At 47.1% G+C, this 18,953-nt stretch overlaps 1 protein-coding gene across 2 annotated transcripts in view; it reads left to right on the top strand.

The window, feature by feature from the left end:
• The window catches only part of ETS1 (ETS proto-oncogene 1, transcription factor), a 74,537-nt gene extending 56,629 nt beyond the window's left edge, over positions 1-17,908 (top strand). For both annotated transcript variants that reach the window (XM_052661667.1, XM_052661666.1), the window contains 2 exons: positions 12,793-12,911; positions 14,565-17,908. In XM_052661667.1, the coding sequence (XP_052517627.1) occupies positions 12,793-12,911; positions 14,565-14,780 (335 nt within the window). In that variant the 3' untranslated portion in view covers positions 14,781-17,908. The remainder of the gene's footprint in view (positions 1-12,792; positions 12,912-14,564) is intronic.
• The last annotated feature ends 1,045 nt before the right edge of the window (positions 17,909-18,953 follow it).

The following is an 18,953-nucleotide window of genomic DNA, read 5'->3' as shown; positions in this document are numbered from 1 at the left end:
TGCAGGAGATTCTAATTCTAGCCTACATGCCCATGGAGATGTTATTAGGAACAACTTGGAGCTTTATAGTTGGGGGTGGAGGGAATATTCCCTAAGCCAGGTTCTGGAATACGGTCTCTCCATGTCAGTACTGTGGCTGTAAGGTTGTGAGTTGACTACAGTGTTTCCTGACATGAGCGTACAACCCTAGTGCTCTTTTCGTGCAGTCCTGCCATTTACAAGAGTCCTGAGGTTTTCAGCCCAGGCAAAGCTGGACTTGGCCTCAGGCTTACAGGGAGCGTCACTGTCTCAGGGTAGAGCGTCCGTGGGTAGCGCCTGGATGGCTGGGAGGAGAAAAGTTTGGCAGTGAGAGAGGCAGAAACAGCATCTGCCCTTTCCTCCTCAGAGGCCCCTGTGAGTGACGGGTTGTAGGAAGCCAGACAAACCCCCTCAGCCTACGTGGAACATGGGAACAGTTGGTCTTAGACAATTGCCACCCATGGAGAAAATCATATAGTGGGAGGACTCGGCCTCGTTGTTCGTTTTTTCCCTTCTAAATGGCTTTGAAGGTGTGGACAGGGAGGTTCCCTGTTTTTGTCAGTCGCCTTTGAAGACCGCAGCTGGTTGAGCCACCCTGGGGACTGGACGCAGCTCCAGTAGCTCCAGGAAGCTGCCTTTAGGGCAGAGAGACCCCTTTATGCTGTACAAAACAGATAGCAGATCCTGGTGTTTAAACCACCTGAAGCCCGTGGGTGCCTGGATTTGGAGTCGGGAAACTCACAAGGGGCCCATCTTTTTAGGGGACACAGCACCCCCCCTTCCCCTGCCAACCACCTGCTTTCGAGGCGTCTCTGGTTCTTCCATTTTCTGGGTGGCTGTTTCTTTAACAAACTCTTAACTCCATGTGGTGGAACTGGGTGGTGACCCTGCTGGAATGCCACTCTGTCTCCTCTTGGAAGCGCCACCTTTGTGTCTTTGAAGCCGATGTTTCCCCTGAGCAGAATCCAGCCCGTGTGTTGCTGAGGCAACCACGCAGGTCCTGTTGGTCATGAGCAGCTGGCCTGGAAAATCCCATGGCCTCAGCTGCCAAGGGCTCTTCCAGTCGGTCCCTTGATTGCGCCCCTTGACATCTCCTGGTTTCCCAGTTGCCTTCCCAGCTTGGGTGCTGTCAGACCAGTGAGTGGGTCCTCAGCGTGGAGACTCATCCCATTCAGCAGATGCATGGAAATTCCTTCCATTCAACAGACGCTACAGTCCACCCTTGAACACACGGGGTGAGGGGCACCGACCCCTGTGCAGTCAGAAATCTGAGTATAATCCCCAAACTTAGCTACTAGCCTACTGTTGACCTGCTAGCATAAACAGTCCACTTACACATATTCTGTGTTTTATATACATCTATATGTATTTTATGCATTCCTGACCTCCCTTTTTTTCTCTTAATGTTTTCATATTTCTAGGCTACGCAGTTTGTCTGATTTTCTTTTCTTTTTTCAAATTGCTGCAAATCTATAAAAAGGATTTTTTTAATATGTTTATTTTAAAAAGAAATCCATGTATAAGTGGATCTGTGAAGCTCAAACCTGTGTTGTTCATGGGCCTCTGTGTATCCCTCCCTGTCCTCTTCCCCCTAAAGCGACTTTCTTGTGATGCTTACAGATGATAATCACCCCACCTGCTATTCCTATGCCTTCAGGTTTAGGTTCAGCTTAAGCACAGGAGAGGTGAGAGGCTGTTTGACCTTAGGCTACGTGGCAGAGGCTTCATTGTGTCAGGGTTGAGAGTGGGGGCTCTGGAGCCAGGCAGCCAAAGTGTGTCCTGGTTTTGCCACTGACCAGAGCTGCATGGCTGTGGGCAAGCTGACCTCACTGTGCCTTAGTATTCTCATCTGCAAAATGGTCACAATAGCAGTTTCTGTCTCCTCGGGTTGTGGTAGGAATTGCATGAATAGCTTATGGAAGGCACTTAGCACAGTGCTAGGTCCATAGGAAACCCTCTTTAGGTGCTAACTGTTACCACTGTTTCATATTATTCTCCAAATCTTTTGTTTTTCCAGTACAGTTCTACATTCCTTCTGGTCAGAGGGTGATGGGTTTAACTTAGAGAATTCCAGTCATTCCTGGCAGTATCTTGGGGAGCACAGCTGATACTTAATTTCAGTTTAGGTCACTTCATAAAGTCTCCCTGGTGGCTCAGCAGTGTGAAATACCTGCCAGCCAATACAGGAGACGCGGGTTCGATCCCTGGGTTGGGAAGATATCCTGGAGGAGAAAATGGCAACCCACTCCATTATTCTTGTCTGGAGAATTCCATGGACAGAGGAACCTGGCGGGCTACAGTCCATGGGGTCGCAAAGAGGCAGACGCAACCCAGCATGCGCACACCACTACCACCTAGGTCACTTCAGCTTTTCAGCTCAACCCACATGTGTGCTGAGCTCTCACTGTGTGCTAGATTCTTTCATAGGCGTTCATATTTTTGAAAACTGTCACCAACAAGCACATGAAGAAAAATCTGTTATCCTCACTTTATGAAGGAGGGAATTAAGGTTCCCAGGGAGGGAAGAGGTCTAGCTCGGAGTCACACAGCAGACAACAAAGAAGAGGCCTTTCACAGTTTTGCACAACGTCAGACAATTGGGAGGAAAAGAGCCAACATTAGTAGCATGTTGGTTTGGGTCTGCTGAGCAGCAGATGTCGAGACATGATTGGACTTGTAAGAAATGTCCCAGGGCGGCGGGGGGACGTCTGAAGTACAGGGTGGCAGAGAGCGAGAGAAGGTGGAGGGCTTTCAGAGAGAAGGCGGGGACCTTTCAGGCCCGATGGCAGACAGGAAGGAAAGAGACTTGTGAGAAGAAACTCCAAGGGCACAGCAGTTCCAAGGAAGGGGGTGTCCAGGCTCCTGGGAATTTCAGTCAAAGTTGCCCAGTTGGGGAGCTCCCCGCCTGGCAGGAGTGGCCCCATGTGACCTCCATGCCCAGTCCCTGGCCGCAGCAGCCCCAGGAAGCATGTTCTTGGTGGGGACCTGTGGATGGAATCACAGATGCTCCCTGTGGCCGGAGGGTGGAGCCTCATGTGGCCGTGGCCCCATCAGCCCTGACTGATCAGTGTGGCGTCCGGCGGGTCATACAGCAGGGCGCTGGACCACGATCCCAACGCTGCTGGTGGCCCGGGACTGGCTTCTGGATTCAGTGCCTGCTGTTGACATTGACTTACCCAACTGCACTGTTTGCTCTGTGACTCACCTCTCCTTGAGCGATAATGAGAGTGAAAGTTGTCCTAAGGTGGGTGAATGTGAAAGTTTGCACTCGGTGTGGAGGCTGGGACCTGCTTTGCCAGAGAGGTGCTCTCAAGGCTGGGCTCTGAGGGGGTGTTGACCTTCAGAGCCAAGATGGGTGCAGTTTCTCGTGAGGGCCCCTCCAGGCTGGATTCTCGGTCCTTTCTTCTTTAAAGGCGTGGGCAGTCCCTTTTCAGCTTATCCCATTACAGTGGAACAGACGTGTTTCCTTCTGCTGCCTCCTTGCTGCTCTTAATACTCTCTTCTCTTATTCCACTCAGGCTGGCTACCACGCTTTACATCTGAGGGGTGCTCAGAAATTATTTATTGGATAAAGGCTTGAAAAGTTGTGTGCTCCAGTGATGGTTTAAGATATAGTTCACCACCCCAAGGATTTGAATACGTTAACTAGTCATTTCTCTCAGCTTTGGTACAAGGGGGAAACTTTACTCCTAGGATAAAATAAAGCTCAGAGATTGCATGGAAAATCTACTAGGAAAGGTCCAGGCTTCAGAACTCTCAAGTCTTATTCTCTAGTCCTAATCAGTGCAGCCATCTTTCTTCTTATGACCTAGATGCTTAAGGAGGCATTTTCTTTTTCTTTTTTCTAATTGCCTGTAGGCATGGCTGGATGGCTTCACCAACTCGATGGACATGAGTTTGGGTGAACTCTGGGAGTTGGTGATGGACAGGGAGGCCTGGCGTGCTGCAATTCATGGGGTCACAAAGAGTCGGATATGATTGAGCGACTGAACTGAGGATATATATATATATTTTCTCATCTTTAAAAAAAATTTTTGTTTTCCTAATTTTTACAGTGTTGGTTTCTGCCATATAGCAATGAGAATCAGCCGTGAATATACATACATCCTTTGGATATTTGTATTAACTATCTAAAGCATCTTTTATTTCTGAACACAATTTGCACTGTTACTGTTCAGTCGCCCAGTCATGTCTGACTCTTTGCAACCCCATGGACTGCAGCACGCCACCTTCCCTGTCCTTCACCATTTCCTGGAGTTTGCTTAAGCTCATGTCCATTGAGTTGGTGATGCCATCCAACCATCTCATCCTCTGTCACCCGCTTCTCCTCCTGCCCTCAGTCTTTCCCAGCATCGGGGTCTTTTCCAGAGAGTCTACTTTTCTCATCAGGTGGCCAAAGTATTGGAGCTTCAGCATCAGTTTTCACTCTATACCCTCAAATCCAGACCTCACTCATTTCTGGTGACTTCTTAAAACAATCAGTTACCTAGAAGACATTGGGAGGAAAAGCTCTGAAGAAAGCCACTTCCTGGCTTGCACTTTGCCAGCTTGCTGTCCAGGAGTGTGTCTGAGTGGCAGGGTGAACTTGATTAGACAGAGTTCTTGAGTTTGGAGGGAAGGTGCCTCTCTTTGAGGACAGGCTGCCCTTTTAAGAGAGGAACCGTCTCTTTTCCCTGCAGCCACCCCTACACGTGTGTCCTTGAACACTTGCAGGTGTGAGGAGCGCAAGCAAAAACAAGGGCCTTTCCTCCAGACACTCAAGTGTGTAACTGTCTTGTGCTCAGGCCCCAGGCAGACCCAAGTGAGTCTCAGTTAAGTCTGCCCCAAATAGGGGAGTCTGGCTGAGCTAAGGCCCTCCAACGAGGCTCCCTGCCAGGACGGTCTTGGACATTGATCTCTGGACAAGACTTTCTGCTCTTCCTTCGATTAATACTAATGGGATCTGTCTCTTGGGCCAAACTACAGACATTTTTGGGGAATGCTGGACTCACTGTAGCTTAGCCCTATGTAATTATTAGGTGGAGTGGGCTTGCTGTGGAGTATAAATGATTAGGGAAAAAAAAAAGTACATTGGGGGAAAGAGGATCTAAGTCTGTCTGTGGCCAAGATTTCCCCAAACCAGAAATGTCGGCTATACTTTCACTTGCAAAGCAGTTTGCATCTGCTCTTTCTGTGCCTGCCTACTTTGAATTAGAGCAGGAACTTCAGAGTTATCCTTCACTTGAGAAAACCTTAACTATCTTTTCATCTACAGTGTTTAAAACAGTTTACGTTTATATATGTTAATCATTTTGCTTTTCCTTCTAACTTTGTCCTCTTTCAAAATTGCCGTATAAAAGGCCAATTGAATTCTTGGAAGAATAATTGAATTTTATTTAGTGCTTTTGCTATTTTGTTTTTCTATTCCATCTTGTTTTTTCTTGTTTTTCTTCAGAAAAGTCTGCTTTTAAAAATATTTTTTCTGTTGTCAAATTCTTCTGTTTAATTCTACTGTTATGGTTTATATTCCCAAACTGTTCTACACTGTGGTCAGCTCTTAAGCAGGAAGGAGCTGTGATAACTACTTGCATTTTAGAGATGGATAAACTAAAACCCAGAGAGGTTAAATGAGCTGTATGAGATCACTCAATGAATCAGGGAAGAAGTGAGGTCAAGGCTCTAGACACTTGACTCCCTATTTTGGGCATTTCCCACCATCATGTATATATTTTCATTTTATAGGATACCATCTGCTGTCATCTCAGTCAGTATGCCCAATGTCCGACATATTTGTTTATTTAAATATTTTGAAACGCTTCCTCCTTTCTTTTGGTCTACTGTTTCAGAGACGTGGACTTGACATTAAAGGCTGGTTTTGTTTTCTTAATTGTTTCCATTGCTCGATACTGGCTATTCCAGCATCCGTAAATGCAAGGGCATGAACCTGTTGTCTTTCATGATATTCACGAGGGATGTTTTTCAAGCACCTGTTAGAATGTTGTTTGTGGTTATGCGTTGAGTTATAGGAACTTAGATCCTGGATTGCTGCCCTCGAGTTACTAGCCATTGATAGAGAACAAGTGTCTAGAACACAATGGTTTAGAGTGATTTGTTGAACCAAGGCATCTCAGCCAGTTACAGAATGGATTGTGTGTGGATTGTGGTGGAGATGAGATGAGATTGGGCTGCGTTGGGAGAAAAGGAGGGACATAACTCTGAAGAAACGGGGAAAGGCTCTTACAGGTATAAAAACAAGCCAAAGTACCATGCAGTCTCCGCTCTTCCGTCTTTTGAAAATCTTCCTGGTGCCCTGGTACCGACTCCTTCATCCTTAGGCGGAGGACAGTGCAGCTTCCTGTTGAATTTGGCCCAGAGGTCAAGACACTGTCAGGATGCTTTCCGTTCAGTTTCTCATTAAACGTCATGTCACAAGAACCGAAAGGAGAAAGAGGGACTTTGGGATCATCTATGAATGATAATTTAGAATGGGGTTGACAAGAAGCGGGTGATGTTTAGATGCTGGGGTCGCCCACCCGCCCCCACAGGCGGGCGCTCCTGCAGTTGCTGTGTTCAGTCGTTCAGTCTTGTCCAGCTCTCTGCAACCTCATGGTCTACCGCACGCCAGGCGCCCTGTCCTTCACCATCTCCCAGAGTTTGCTCAACCTCGTGTCCACTGAGTCAGTGATGCCATCCTGCAGTAGTTTGTAAGAAAGATAGACTTGTGAACAGATGGGTCATTTCTGGATTCGAGTGTTCTGTTTTTGCCACCGTCGTTTGGCTGTGGGTAGAGACACCTGGGTGAGAGGGCGGGGCCGCTTGGTCCCGTTCCTCTGTTTTAGGACCACCTGTCAGATGTGTGCTGTTGGAGCCAAGTAAACCCTGCTGCAAGGGTGACCAACCATGAGAGTTTCATAGGTTAAAATAAATGCGGTGTCCTGCCCACACTGAGGTGTTTGATTTGACTTTGAGAGTCGAGCTACAGAGATTAGATTCTCAAAGTAGCAGATGAATCCCCAAAGGACCTGAGGTGTGGTCGTTTTTATTTTGGGGCGCATGTTGATGAAATGTAGCCTGGGAGTCCCCCATATTGTTTGGCCCCAAATATAGTTTAATAGAGAGAAGCAGTTTGGGTCACCTTTTCAAAACCCTGATACCTTTCCGCACAGGAGGATTGTTTGAGTAAGACAGTTCAGTAAATGTTTACAGAGCTCACCTGTCCAAGACCGGGGTCCCAGGCCAGGCACTGACTATGCCTGTAAGGGTCAATCAGATGCAACCCAGGCTCCCAGGGAGCTGACAGCTGGCTCATTTAACAGCAAGCAGGTTTTTTGATAGCTGGTGTTTGTTGGTGAGGCACCATCCCAGGCTTTGGGTTACAGCAGTAGAAACACACGGGCCCTGCCCCTGGAGCATGTGTCCTAGGGATGAGAGAGACGCAGGGAGAGCCAGTTGTCAGGGCTGGCCCTGCTGAGAGCAAAGCACGACGGGAGGCTGCCCGGGCCCTGACTCTTCTGTGTTAGCCTTGCGCTGGGCACAGGTGACGGAGCGAGAACGTGCAGCTGAAATAGAAAAGCTGAAGTCCCCCTCTGACCACGGTTCGCGAGCAGTGAGATCATTGCCATGGCTGGCAACCCCCACGTCTAGAAAATGGGAAGAAAAGATACCCACACGTGGCCACGTGGAGAGGGATTATGATCCAGAGCATCGGGAACACCTTGCCAACCTCCCGTCCTAGCCTGTGCCTTTCCTTTTACCTAAGTAGCTCCCATCTTAGCCTCAGAATAACGGAGGGGGAAAAAAAAGCAGGGCTTTTAAATAACTACCTCTCATCTAGATAGATGGGGACCTTCTAGTCCCTAGACAAAGAGAAGGGGTGTAATCAACTCAATGAGTAGAAATTCGCTTGAAGTTTTGCCTAAAAAAAAGAGAGAGATTATAGCCTTGGATTTGACATGCTTTAGGGGTCCCCCTGGAGGGAGGTATCCTCCTGTGACTTGCTTTGCTGTCCTGGGGTCCCTCCAGGTACCCACCCTATGTTATCGGTCCGGAGGCCTTGTCACCATTTTCAGATTGGGGCTGTCAGTGTTGTACTGAGAATTTTCCTCTTCCCCAGAAGCCGAGAAGAACAAAGCAGTCAGAGGAAATTCCCCACTGCAGCCGCGGAGGGGGGGCGTCCCCCCCACCTCCCCGCCCCGCCTGCGAGAGAGACTTCCTTCAAACAGGGACCCTCTGTTGTTGTAGCTCAGAGCTTCGACTTGAGAAGCATAGTTTCCCAGTGATGCCACTGGATTCCTGACGTGTGACACCCCGGGGCGGCCTGGTGAAGGCCGCCGTTGACTGCCCTGGGCCCCTGGACAGGGACAGCATTGTGAGTCACACTCGGTGTGTGAGCTCCCCTGCCCATAACTGGCACTATTATTAGTACCATTCTCTGCTCCTGGGACAAAGGTCACTGGGACCAGAGTCCGGTTGGGTGGGTGGCGGGGGCTGGGCCCAGGGCCGAGAGGAGGTGTGAGTGGAATGGAGGCGAGAGAAGGCTTTTCCACATGAAGATGCGCTGGAGGGAGGGGGGCAGGGACGGAGCCCTGGCCCTGCAGATTTGGGCAGACTGACCCCGAGCGATGCAGAAACAGCCTCTGCGAGAACTCAGATCGAGCGGGCCAGCCTCAGCCAGCATGTGGGCAAGTCTGGGGCTTGAGAACTTCCCTTGGGTCTGGACTTGGGTGCTACCAGCAGGTCAGAGTTGCCAGTGACCGCAGAGCCACCTTTGGGAGTGGGCCACCCTGAGAGGTCCCCATCTTCCCTCCCAGACCCAAGGGGAGGATGGATACATTGTCATGAAAACAGGCTCCAGCGTGGGACTCTCCACTGGTCCAGCCTGGGCACCAGCCACCCTGACGCCCACATTCCGGACTGTCTGGCAGGGAAGAGAAGCCCATGTCTGTCCTATCTCTGATGCCCGCACAACCTAAAAGAGGGTTGGGGTGTCAGCAGAAATGTACGAGAGAGGAATTTCTGGGAAGCATCATGGATCCCTTTTATTCAGGGTCACATTGCGGGCTTTCTGAAAGGCTAGCAGCGGCTTCCAGAATGCCCCGGGTGGGAGCGCCGTGTGTGCCGTTGGCGGGGCTAGGCTGGCAGGATCTCTCCTCAAGAATAAGGGAAGGAAATTCGCGCTGACATCACTGCTGCTATGACTTCGTTCTTGTGCAGCCCTGGAGACACGTTCCTCCCTGCCTCCCCATCCTGCGCCCTGTCCTTTCTCTCGGCATCTGGTTTTCCTATTTACCCTCCCTCTTCCCTTCAGTAAATAGGGAAAAAAAGAGGCACCACACCTAGGACTTGGGTTCCCAGTTCCCGAATTTCAGTTTTGTGTTCCTTATGAACAAAGGACAGCACACACAGAGGGGAAAAAAACACCCACATGCAAGGACTCACCCCGTCTCGGGCCACATCCACAGACCCCAGGGATCAGATGTACGCAGACAGTGGGGTGCGGCTCTGAAGTGGCAGCAGGAGCAGTGGGAATAGTTCTGTCTGACGTTCCTCCCTCGTGAGCTGGTCCCTGTGATGCTAATCCAAGCCCCGTCCCCACTCTATGGCTGCACATCTGAAGGGTGGGGGCCCGAGGTGGCTCTTGGACCCCCCCTCCCTGGGAATCTGGAGGTGCTTGCTTCTCCCTGCCATTGACCACAACTTCCCAGGGAAAAGAATCCCCATAATTCTTCCTCTTTCCTCAACCTGGTATGATTAGAGCCCTTATCCGTAAAGGGACTTTAAGACAAGTGGAATGAAAGAGGGGCATACCCCGTGGCTCAGCGGTGAAAAATCCGGCTGCCAGTGCAGGAGATGCAGAAGACTCAGGTTCGATCCCTGGGCCAGAAAGCTCCCTTGGAGAAGGAAATGGCAACCCACTCCATCTTGCCTGAAAAATCCCATGGACAGGGGAGCCTAGCAGGCTTCATAGGATCACGAAGAGTTGGCCATAACTGAGCGCGCACGCACACGTGCACGCGCGCGCACACACACACACACACACACACACACAGTGGGGGTGAGAAGTAATGAAATTACATGGCCTAATGGTGACCATGAGGGGTGCAGATGGAGCTGGAAGTGTCACCTGTGTAGAGGACACCAAGGTCCCCAGTGGTCAGACTGACTGGGAAACCACTGGCCATCCGGTGTCCTGGACTGCTTGCTGTGAGCCATGAGGAAGAGCTATTTTTCAAATGCAAGGTCCTTTTACCCCAAGGACCATTGCAGCCAGCGGGCAGGTTAAATGCCAGCTCTGGGTTGGACTTGCCTGGGGGCAAGTCCATAGCTTGAGAGAGAGATTTAGGGGGTCAGGCAGGCTGCCTGGGTTCTAGCCATAGCACTTCTGACCTGCACGACCTTGGACAGGACACACAGTGGGTCAGTTTTCTCTGCCGTACAGTGGGAGAAACAAATGTGATAACAATGGTATCTACTCAGGGAGTTATTGTGAGGGATAAATATTGGGTTGGGCAAAAAGATCATTCGGATTTTTCCCTATGATCTTACAGAAAAACCCGAATGAACATTTTGGGGAACCCAATAAGATGCTCTAAAACATGACATATTACTGTGGTACATAGTAGGTGCACAGTAAATCCTGGCTTCTGTTCCTGTTTTCCTTTACCAGGTGTCTGAAAGCAGACCTCTCTCCACCATGTCTATGGTCTGTGGTCTTGACCCAAAAGAGGACCATGAACTCTCTGGCTTATTTTCGTAATTTTGGGATAGTTGGTTTTTCCTTTCATGTCTCATTTCAGTGGTTCACTGGGTATCTATTCTATACTTCTTCAGGATACCTATTATGTCACAAGGGCTGTTGTAACTAATTCTATAGCATTTCTTAATAGAAATTTGTTTTCTTCCTCCTGCCCATCCGGATGGCTTCTCAATGGATTCCTCATAGGAAATCACAACAGGACATTCCTTCTGGCAGACGGTGGTAGCTGGTGACTACTTGGCTGCCAAGGAAACTGCAAATGTGTCTGAGCTGTCCAGAAAATGTTTGTTTGTTTGTTTTTTCCATTGGGGTGGAAACAGAGAAGTGGGTAAGCCTTTACCAGTGTCATTCCTGGGACTGTTTCTTCAAATGTTAATATACTTTGCAGGCATTGGCTGAATTATTTAATTCTAGAATATGTGTAAGGTATTTCTTGCAAGATAGTTTTAAACTACTCGGGGTTCATTCATAGAAGGGTGAGGTAGAGGTATTTCATTTTCCTTGCTGAGCTTGGGCTGGGCTGAGGAGGGACCACTGGGATGCTATTACTATGGCCAAGGCTTCCTTGGGGTGTCCCACCAGTGATGACGAGCACCAGCTGCTGTTTGCTCATAGGCGTCCATCAAGATTACCCTGGGGCCTGGAGTGAAGGTCTGGGGATTGGCCCACTGTTTTCTAACTGTGCCTAGACCAACGTGACGTCATTTTTCCTGAGCACCTTACTCTGCACCGATAGAATGGAGGCAGTCAGCCCAGTCTGCCAAGCCTATAAGGAGATTGGGGAGTGGGTTTTAGGAATAAGCAAAATGATGAACGTGAAAATGTCTTGTAGGTGTGTCCAAGACATGACAAGAGATTGCCTTCCTAGATCATGAAGGGCATTTCTTTATTAGATCGAGAGGCAAGGCAAGCTTGTTTCCTACTGCATCTCAGTTTACTTAGGATCAGACACATTTGGAACTCAGGTTAAGGATTAGAGCCTAACAAACTCAAGTTTTCTTACCTGAGTCAGAGCATGCCAGGCTTTCTTTGTCTACACGGACTGGCTGTCTCCAGCTGCACTGTGTCCAGATCGCTTCTGAGATGGTGTTAACAAGGCCTACACATCTACACAGCGTAGATGTGTAACAAGCAGTGTGTAGCTAGAGAGACAGATATGGGCTCAATAAATCAGATAGGAATCTCTGGCATCATTGTCATTTCTGAATAGAAAACTATCCTAGAAGGAAATCTATGTAGCACAAACTCTTTTAGTATAAGATAAACCAACAAACAGAGTATGTCAGGCCTTCCAGGCCTTCCAGAACTAAGACGTTGGCAGTGTTAATGACTAAGATGAGAATTGTGTGTGTGTGTGTGTGTGTGTGTGAATTAGAGTTTGCTTTACCGTGGTGAATTTCTGAGACAGTGCTAATCTGACCTTTGAGGATTTCATAGCTGGCAAGTTAATTTCCTCCCTTTCTTAGTTTGGATGCTTGCCTGTAGGCATCTTGGGGGACTGGATTGTGGTAGAGAGGACTATTATGACCAAGAGAACATCTAACTTCTCTTCCCTTGTTAGATCGCCCTAAGGTAATGATTCTTCTCCCTCGAAAACCAGGGACCAAAGGGTCCTTACTGTAGACTTTGCTTATGGGCTTTTGACTTCTGCTTGGAGCTGACAAAGACACTCCTCGTTCATACCTTGAGTACTTCATAAGGCAGAAATAATGACTTTGTTTTTGAAGGCCAAGCTGACCATGTTGCCTTAGAATATCTCAAAGGAGCAATCCAGGATTTTCTTTCTAGAATTTGCTTAGCCATAAAAGATGGACTGACTTTTAAATCGATCTAAATAAGGCAATTGATACTCTATCCTAAAGGCAGTTTTGGTGGGAATTCTTCACCGTTTCGGTCTGTTCCACCAGCTCCTGCAACTTTTGTGCTCTGAGTATTCCTTGTTTTCCCCTGGCGGATGGGCTGGGAGGGAAGGGGCCGGGGTTCGCTGCTGAGCATGTGGCACACCTGGTACAGGGATTCACCGTGGCTTGTGTCTCCAGGCAGCGGACCGATCCAGCTGTGGCAGTTTCTTCTGGAATTACTCACGGATAAGTCCTGTCAGTCTTTCATCAGCTGGACAGGAGATGGCTGGGAATTCAAGCTTTCTGACCCAGATGAGGTAAGGAGGGAGTGACCTGAGAGTGTTGTGTCCAGGGATGGTGAGAGAGAGCTCTGGGGATGGGTTGTATGGGGCTTGATGGTGTTTTCTAGGGTTTGAATCCCAGCTCTTCCACCTGCTACTTGGGGGACCTCCTCTGAGCCTGAGTTGCATCATTTGGAAAACATAGAAAAGACCTAGGTTGCCCGTTCATTTTTCAGCTTAACGGATAGGACGTGCCTACACTGCCTGTCACATGTTAGGCCTTTTGTAAACACAAGTTAGGCTTCCCTGGTGGCTCAGTGGTAAAGAACCCACCTGCCAGTGCAGGATACTCAGGTTCAGTCCCTTGGTTGGGAAGATCCCCTGGAGAAGGAAATGGCAACCCACTCCTATATTCTTGCCTAGAAAATGCTATGGACCAGAACCTGGTGGGCTACAGTCCATGGGGTTGCAAAAAGTGTTGGAAATGACTCAGCAACAAAAACAGAAGTTGCCTTCTCTGACTTTGTTCCCTTGTTGGCCTTGTGACTCTGTGAATATGGAAGGCATCTGACAATTTGAGAGGCCTTCAGCGTTTGGTGAGATTTGCTCATCATTTTGTTTTTTCATCAACAAACAGTGAGGGGAGGAGGAATGCACTGAGTCTGAGATGAACATGTACACATTGCCCGTGGGCTTCCCTGATTGCTCAGATGGTAAAGAATCCACCTGCAATGCAGGAGACCCCGGTTCAATCACTGGATTGGGAAGATCCTCTGGAGAAGGGATAGGCTACCCACTCCAGTATTCTTGGCCTTCCCTTGTGGCTCAGCTGGTAAAGAATCTGCCTGTAATGCAGGAGACCTTGGTTTGATCCCTGGATTGCAAAGATCCCCTGGAGAAGGGAAAAGATACCCACTCCAGTATTCTGGCCTGGAGAATTCCATGGATGTGTATAGTCCATGGGGTCACAGAGAGTCGACAACCAGCTAGGACCTACCTTCTAGCACAGGGAACTCTAGTCAATATTCCGTGATAATCTATAAGGGGAAAAGATCTGAAAATATATATATGTAGAAGTGAATCACTTTGCTATACACCGGAAACTAACACAACATTGTAAATCAATTATACACCAATAAGAAAACAAAAACAAAAAAACAAATAGGGAGTGGTTGCTCTGTGACACGCCCAAATTCAGAGGATGCAGAGCAATGAACAAGAGAGAAGGCCCTCTGTTCCGGCTGAAGTGAAAAGCCCTGTGCCTCAAAAAAAAAAAAAAGATGCTTCCTGTTGATGAAAGACAGGTGTGACTGTAACTCAGCCCGTCATCCCTCACATCAGATTTCATGCTTTCAAAGCAAAGATGTTCTATTAATAATACAGGGTAAGAGGAGACTCTATAGTGTCTCCTATAAAAAAAGACTCTTTTTAAAATATCAAATGCTTTAACTCCCATTCCACAGAAGTTCAGGGTCACTGCGTTTTCATCAGCTTAAAGAGTCAACTTCACTGCCAACCTGGTCTAGCCCTCAAAACTTGGAATTCAGAAAAGTAACTTCTTTGTCGATGAATCTCTAGCCATCTTTTGAACATCATGGGTCATCACCAGTGAGTGCAGGCATATTAACATGTATCGTGGGCTTATTCTGGAAGTGTTCACCCTCTTCTTTTTTAAAAATTAAATTTCAGGTGGCCAGGAGATGGGGAAAAAGGAAAAACAAGCCTAAGATGAATTATGAGAAACTGAGCCGTGGCCTTCGCTACTATTATGACAAAAACATCATCCACAAGACAGCGGGTAAACGCTACGTGTACCGTTTTGTGTGTGACCTGCAAAGCCTGCTGGGGTACACGCCCGAGGAGCTCCATGCCATGCTGGATGTCAAGCCCGACGCCGATGAGTGATGGACGCTGAGGGGCCGGGGAAACCCTGCTGAGACATTTCAGAGAACAGCCATGTCGGTCGGACTCTTAATTTTTTAATTGTTATTCTATTTTTAATTTTCCAGAACTCATTTTTTTTACATTCAGGGGTGGGAGCTAAGTGAGCTGCAGCTATAATCCATTGTGCGCCGTTGAAGGAGAGCCAGGACTGGTGGGGTGGGTGGGACAAGAAATTCTGGAGTGGATTTTCAGGAGACAAGGGCCTTCTTAGAAGCTTGAAGAATCTGGCTTAAGGGAGGAAGAGACTAACACGTCCAGTTATTTTTAAAAAAAAGTCATCCACAAAAAAAAATGTCTTGAGTTATGGACCTATTAGCAAAAGAAATTGATGCACCAGGAGTCTTGAAACTAATGAAAGGCAATTAATTTCCTTTTGTCTTTAGGTCTGGGAGGGCAAAAAAGAGGGAGACAGGATAAAGCCTTTAGTTTGGGGGTGCACTAAAAAATCACGGACTATTGACCTTTTTGTTCTACTTTTGAAACAAAGATGGACTTCAGTGGGGAGGGACTGAAACTGTTTTTGTGTTAAAATTTATTCTATTAAATTTTGTGCCAGTATTTTTTTTTTTCCTTAAAAATCGTCTTAAGCTCTAAGGTGGTCTCAGTATTGCGGTATCATGCAATTTTGTTTTTATTTGCCAACTGAGGATTCTGACACAGTGAAAGGAAACTGTTTATATAGACCCCACTGGAAAGACAAAGCGCCATCACTGAGATTTGGGGATCCCAAGTTCATGTGACTGATGTGTGAAGGGAAAAAATGATGCTAATTTGGGTACAAGGGAACTGTGCATGTGAATTTCTCCTTTAATTTTTAAAAATTATGATCACACCCCTCTGCTTATTTGTCTTGAGTGTATTCTCAGAGTTTGGACTTAACATTGAGCTAAGAAGCATTAAGTCTTTGAACTGAATGTATTTTGCAGCCCTGCTTTGGACAATAGTAAATGTAGGAGCACTGTAGAAGTCTTATGAAAGAGGGAGTGAAGGGAGAAGATTGACCTGGTTCTCTACTGGTTTTTTAGACTTGTAACATACATGACTTGGAATAAAATCTGTATGCACGGGCATTACCCCTCAGGTCTTAGGAAATAAGTCCTGAATGCATGTCCTTCCCAACTAACACTCTGTACTTTGTCCTTTGTGTCTTATTTTCCTAGCATCCCACATTTATCACTTTTCCCCACTCTGTTGTTCAGTACAAGGAAATGTACAGCTTTCTCTTGGGTGAGTGAAAGAGTAGCCGCAGACGTGTCATGAGTTGGAGAGTGTCTGATAAAAGCCATTTAGATGTCCTGGGTTTTAGAAGCCATGGAAACTGAGGGAGCCTAGGAATAAAATGTGGCTCGGCTGTCTTTGGGAAAAGTGCAAGGCTTACCTTTGAAGGGTTTAAGGCAGCTGTGTCGGGTGTCAGGTGAGACTGGGTGGGCACGCAAAGGTGCACAGAGCAGATGCTATAAGGGTCCCGTGCTTGGATCTGTTGTCCTGGTGCAGGATAAGGGAAGGTTGGTAATTGCAAAGGAAGGAAGCTTGAAGGCATAGGAACTATAAGGAAAGGAGCTTGGGTGTAGCAATAAGGTGGTCCATGAGATTCAAATCTACTTTTACTTCTCCCGGAGTTGAACTACAAACATCATCAACCGAGGCCATTGTCAAGGGTCATCTGAAAATGGAGTTTGGGGAGAGGGGACCAACATCTGACTACTAAAGAAAAGTGCCTAATACAATTAGAATCCTCTCTTCCTCAGCTCAGCAGGTGCCGGATTGAAAAGGAGGGTGACAGAGGGATGGCTTTCAGCGAGGAAGGGGAAGAAACCCTCAGGACGGGCTTCTCGGGGTTGGCCCTTGTTGGGCTTCAGCTGAGAAACTGGAAGTCTACTAACTACCTTCTAGCATAGCTTCAAGAAAGTGGATTGTTTTCTCCCAGGTCTTCTTGCAGACCCCGGATTATCAGGAACTTAACTCTGTGATTCACGCGCTTCCTCATACCGAGAGATCGGAGCATCCGCTTGGAAAGCAGAGGCAGCATTTCGCCCAGCTCTGTATTGCAATCTTCTTCCGGACGCAGGTGCCTTAATGAAGCTCTCGACGTATTTCAGGAGCTGCTCAGGGAGTGTTAGGCAGAACTGTTTGGACTACATTGTTTTCTCTTAGACTATGTGATCTTTGTTGGGCACTGGCAAAGATGTGTGTGCGCGTGCGCGTGTGTGTCTCTGTGTGTGTTTGCAGACGTGCAGAACTGCAGCTGAGAGAATGCTGGGGCTTTCTCATGATGTCTTTCCACATTTCAGTGATGGGTGAGAGTAGAACCAAGGCCAGACTTCGGTCCTTGCTTCTTTGCCACCAGGCATATCACTTTCTCAGCTCAACAGCCCTTTCCTTTTCAATCGATGCTGAGACGCCCTCCCTGTGTATGTCTGACTCCTGCCGTAATTCACGTAAACAAGTGCCTCCTCACGCTCTTCAGCCGCTTGTTTGCTAAGATGCACCCCCCTCCCCCGCCCTGCTCTCTCTCCCAGTCCACTGTTTCCAGTATTTGTAGATAGCGTGTTAGTTCAAACAGCTTCGTCAATCTGGCCAGATGCTTTTTTTTTTTTCCTCCTTCTGTCCAGAGACCATCCCAGGAAGAGTGGTGGGTGGTTTATACACTGGAAATGGAGCAGAATTGTTGGATTTCTGCTTTAAAAAAACAAAAACAAAAACAAAAAAACACATGTTAACTTCAGAGGAAGGATGGGCAAATCTGGTTGAGTTGGGTGAAACTCTGTTTTCCTGGAGATGCATCTGTTAACCCATGTTGGTTTGGGCTGTAGGGTTCAGAGTCACTTTGGTCCCCTTTCGCTTTCAGGGGAGGGACTTCCCTACACAAAGCCCTGGTTTTTTGGCTATGGAGATTAGAGGTAACATTCAGAGATCAGATATGCTTTTCCTCACTTTGGGGCTGAACACTCTGGGTTTTAGAGCATTAACCTGCCTAATCTTCACGGTGAAAACGACACCTTCTCTATCCTCGTCATGCTGTGCATGCTGCTGTCTCTGTTGGGGTCTATATAAATGGGTTGAACTCTTAATCTACATTCCAAAGAAGTTTCGAGGAACCATAAATATATGTATACATATACATATATAAAATATATATATTAAAATGAAATTTATCTCTATCAGGAATACTGCCTCAGTTATTGAACTTTTTTTTAGAATACTTTTTTTTAAGCTGAGAAGTATAGGGGTGAAAAAGATGTTATATTGTGTTTGACTATTTTCCAACGTGTATTTTCATATAATTTATATTTTTTAAGAGCTGAAAATTTAAAAGCAAGATTAAAAAAAAAAGGAAAAGCAGGTGCTTTTTAAAAAATCAGAACTGAGGTAGCTTAGAGATGTAGCGATGTAAGTGTCTATGTGTTTTTTTTTTTTAATGCAAAAAAAATTTTCTTATGGGGGAGTTTTTCGTTCGTTTATTTTAGTAGCTGATGCTGGCACATCATTTTGCTGGAGAATTTTTTATATACTGTAGCCTGATTTCATATTGTATTTTAAACTGTGTGAGATTAAAAGCAAAGAAATTCATTCATAACGATGTGGGTTTGGCTCCGTTCTTTCCTGTCTGGTTCATGTGTGAAAGGAGGACAAATTAGCCAACCAGAGACAAGCGCAGGAAGGAATGCAACTTCATCTGATCTCACTAGCTCTGCACCATTTCAGATAAAGATTTCCTAATAAAGTGAGAACTAACATAGGAATATGGGGAAGTGTCATCTGACATCCCTGTTACTGAAGATGGAGTCATCCTTTGTGGAATGTCCCCGCCTCATCATACCACATTTTGATCGTGTCTGAGGACTAAGAGGCACATGAAGAAACATTTTAATGACTCAACAGATAAACATTTGATTTCAGCTAGGTAAAGTTCCTGATACTGACACAGGACGTTGAATATCTTTGGTCCACACTTGGGAACAGCACTCTTCCCCCTCCTTCTTACACTGATTTTGTCCTGTGCTGATTCAGACCCATCGCATGAATGTTGGCCCCAACTCTTTTGGGGGGGCTGAAAATGGGGAATGGTAACATCCAAGCCCTCAGCAGTCATAAATGCAACCGTATTTAGGAACACATGCTGCATGGTGCCTC

The sequence above is a fragment of the Budorcas taxicolor genome, chromosome 25 (assembly GCF_023091745.1).
Source record: "Budorcas taxicolor isolate Tak-1 chromosome 25, Takin1.1, whole genome shotgun sequence".
Lineage (NCBI taxonomy): Eukaryota > Metazoa > Chordata > Mammalia > Artiodactyla > Bovidae > Budorcas > Budorcas taxicolor.
This window is presented reverse-complemented; position numbering and strand designations above follow the sequence as displayed.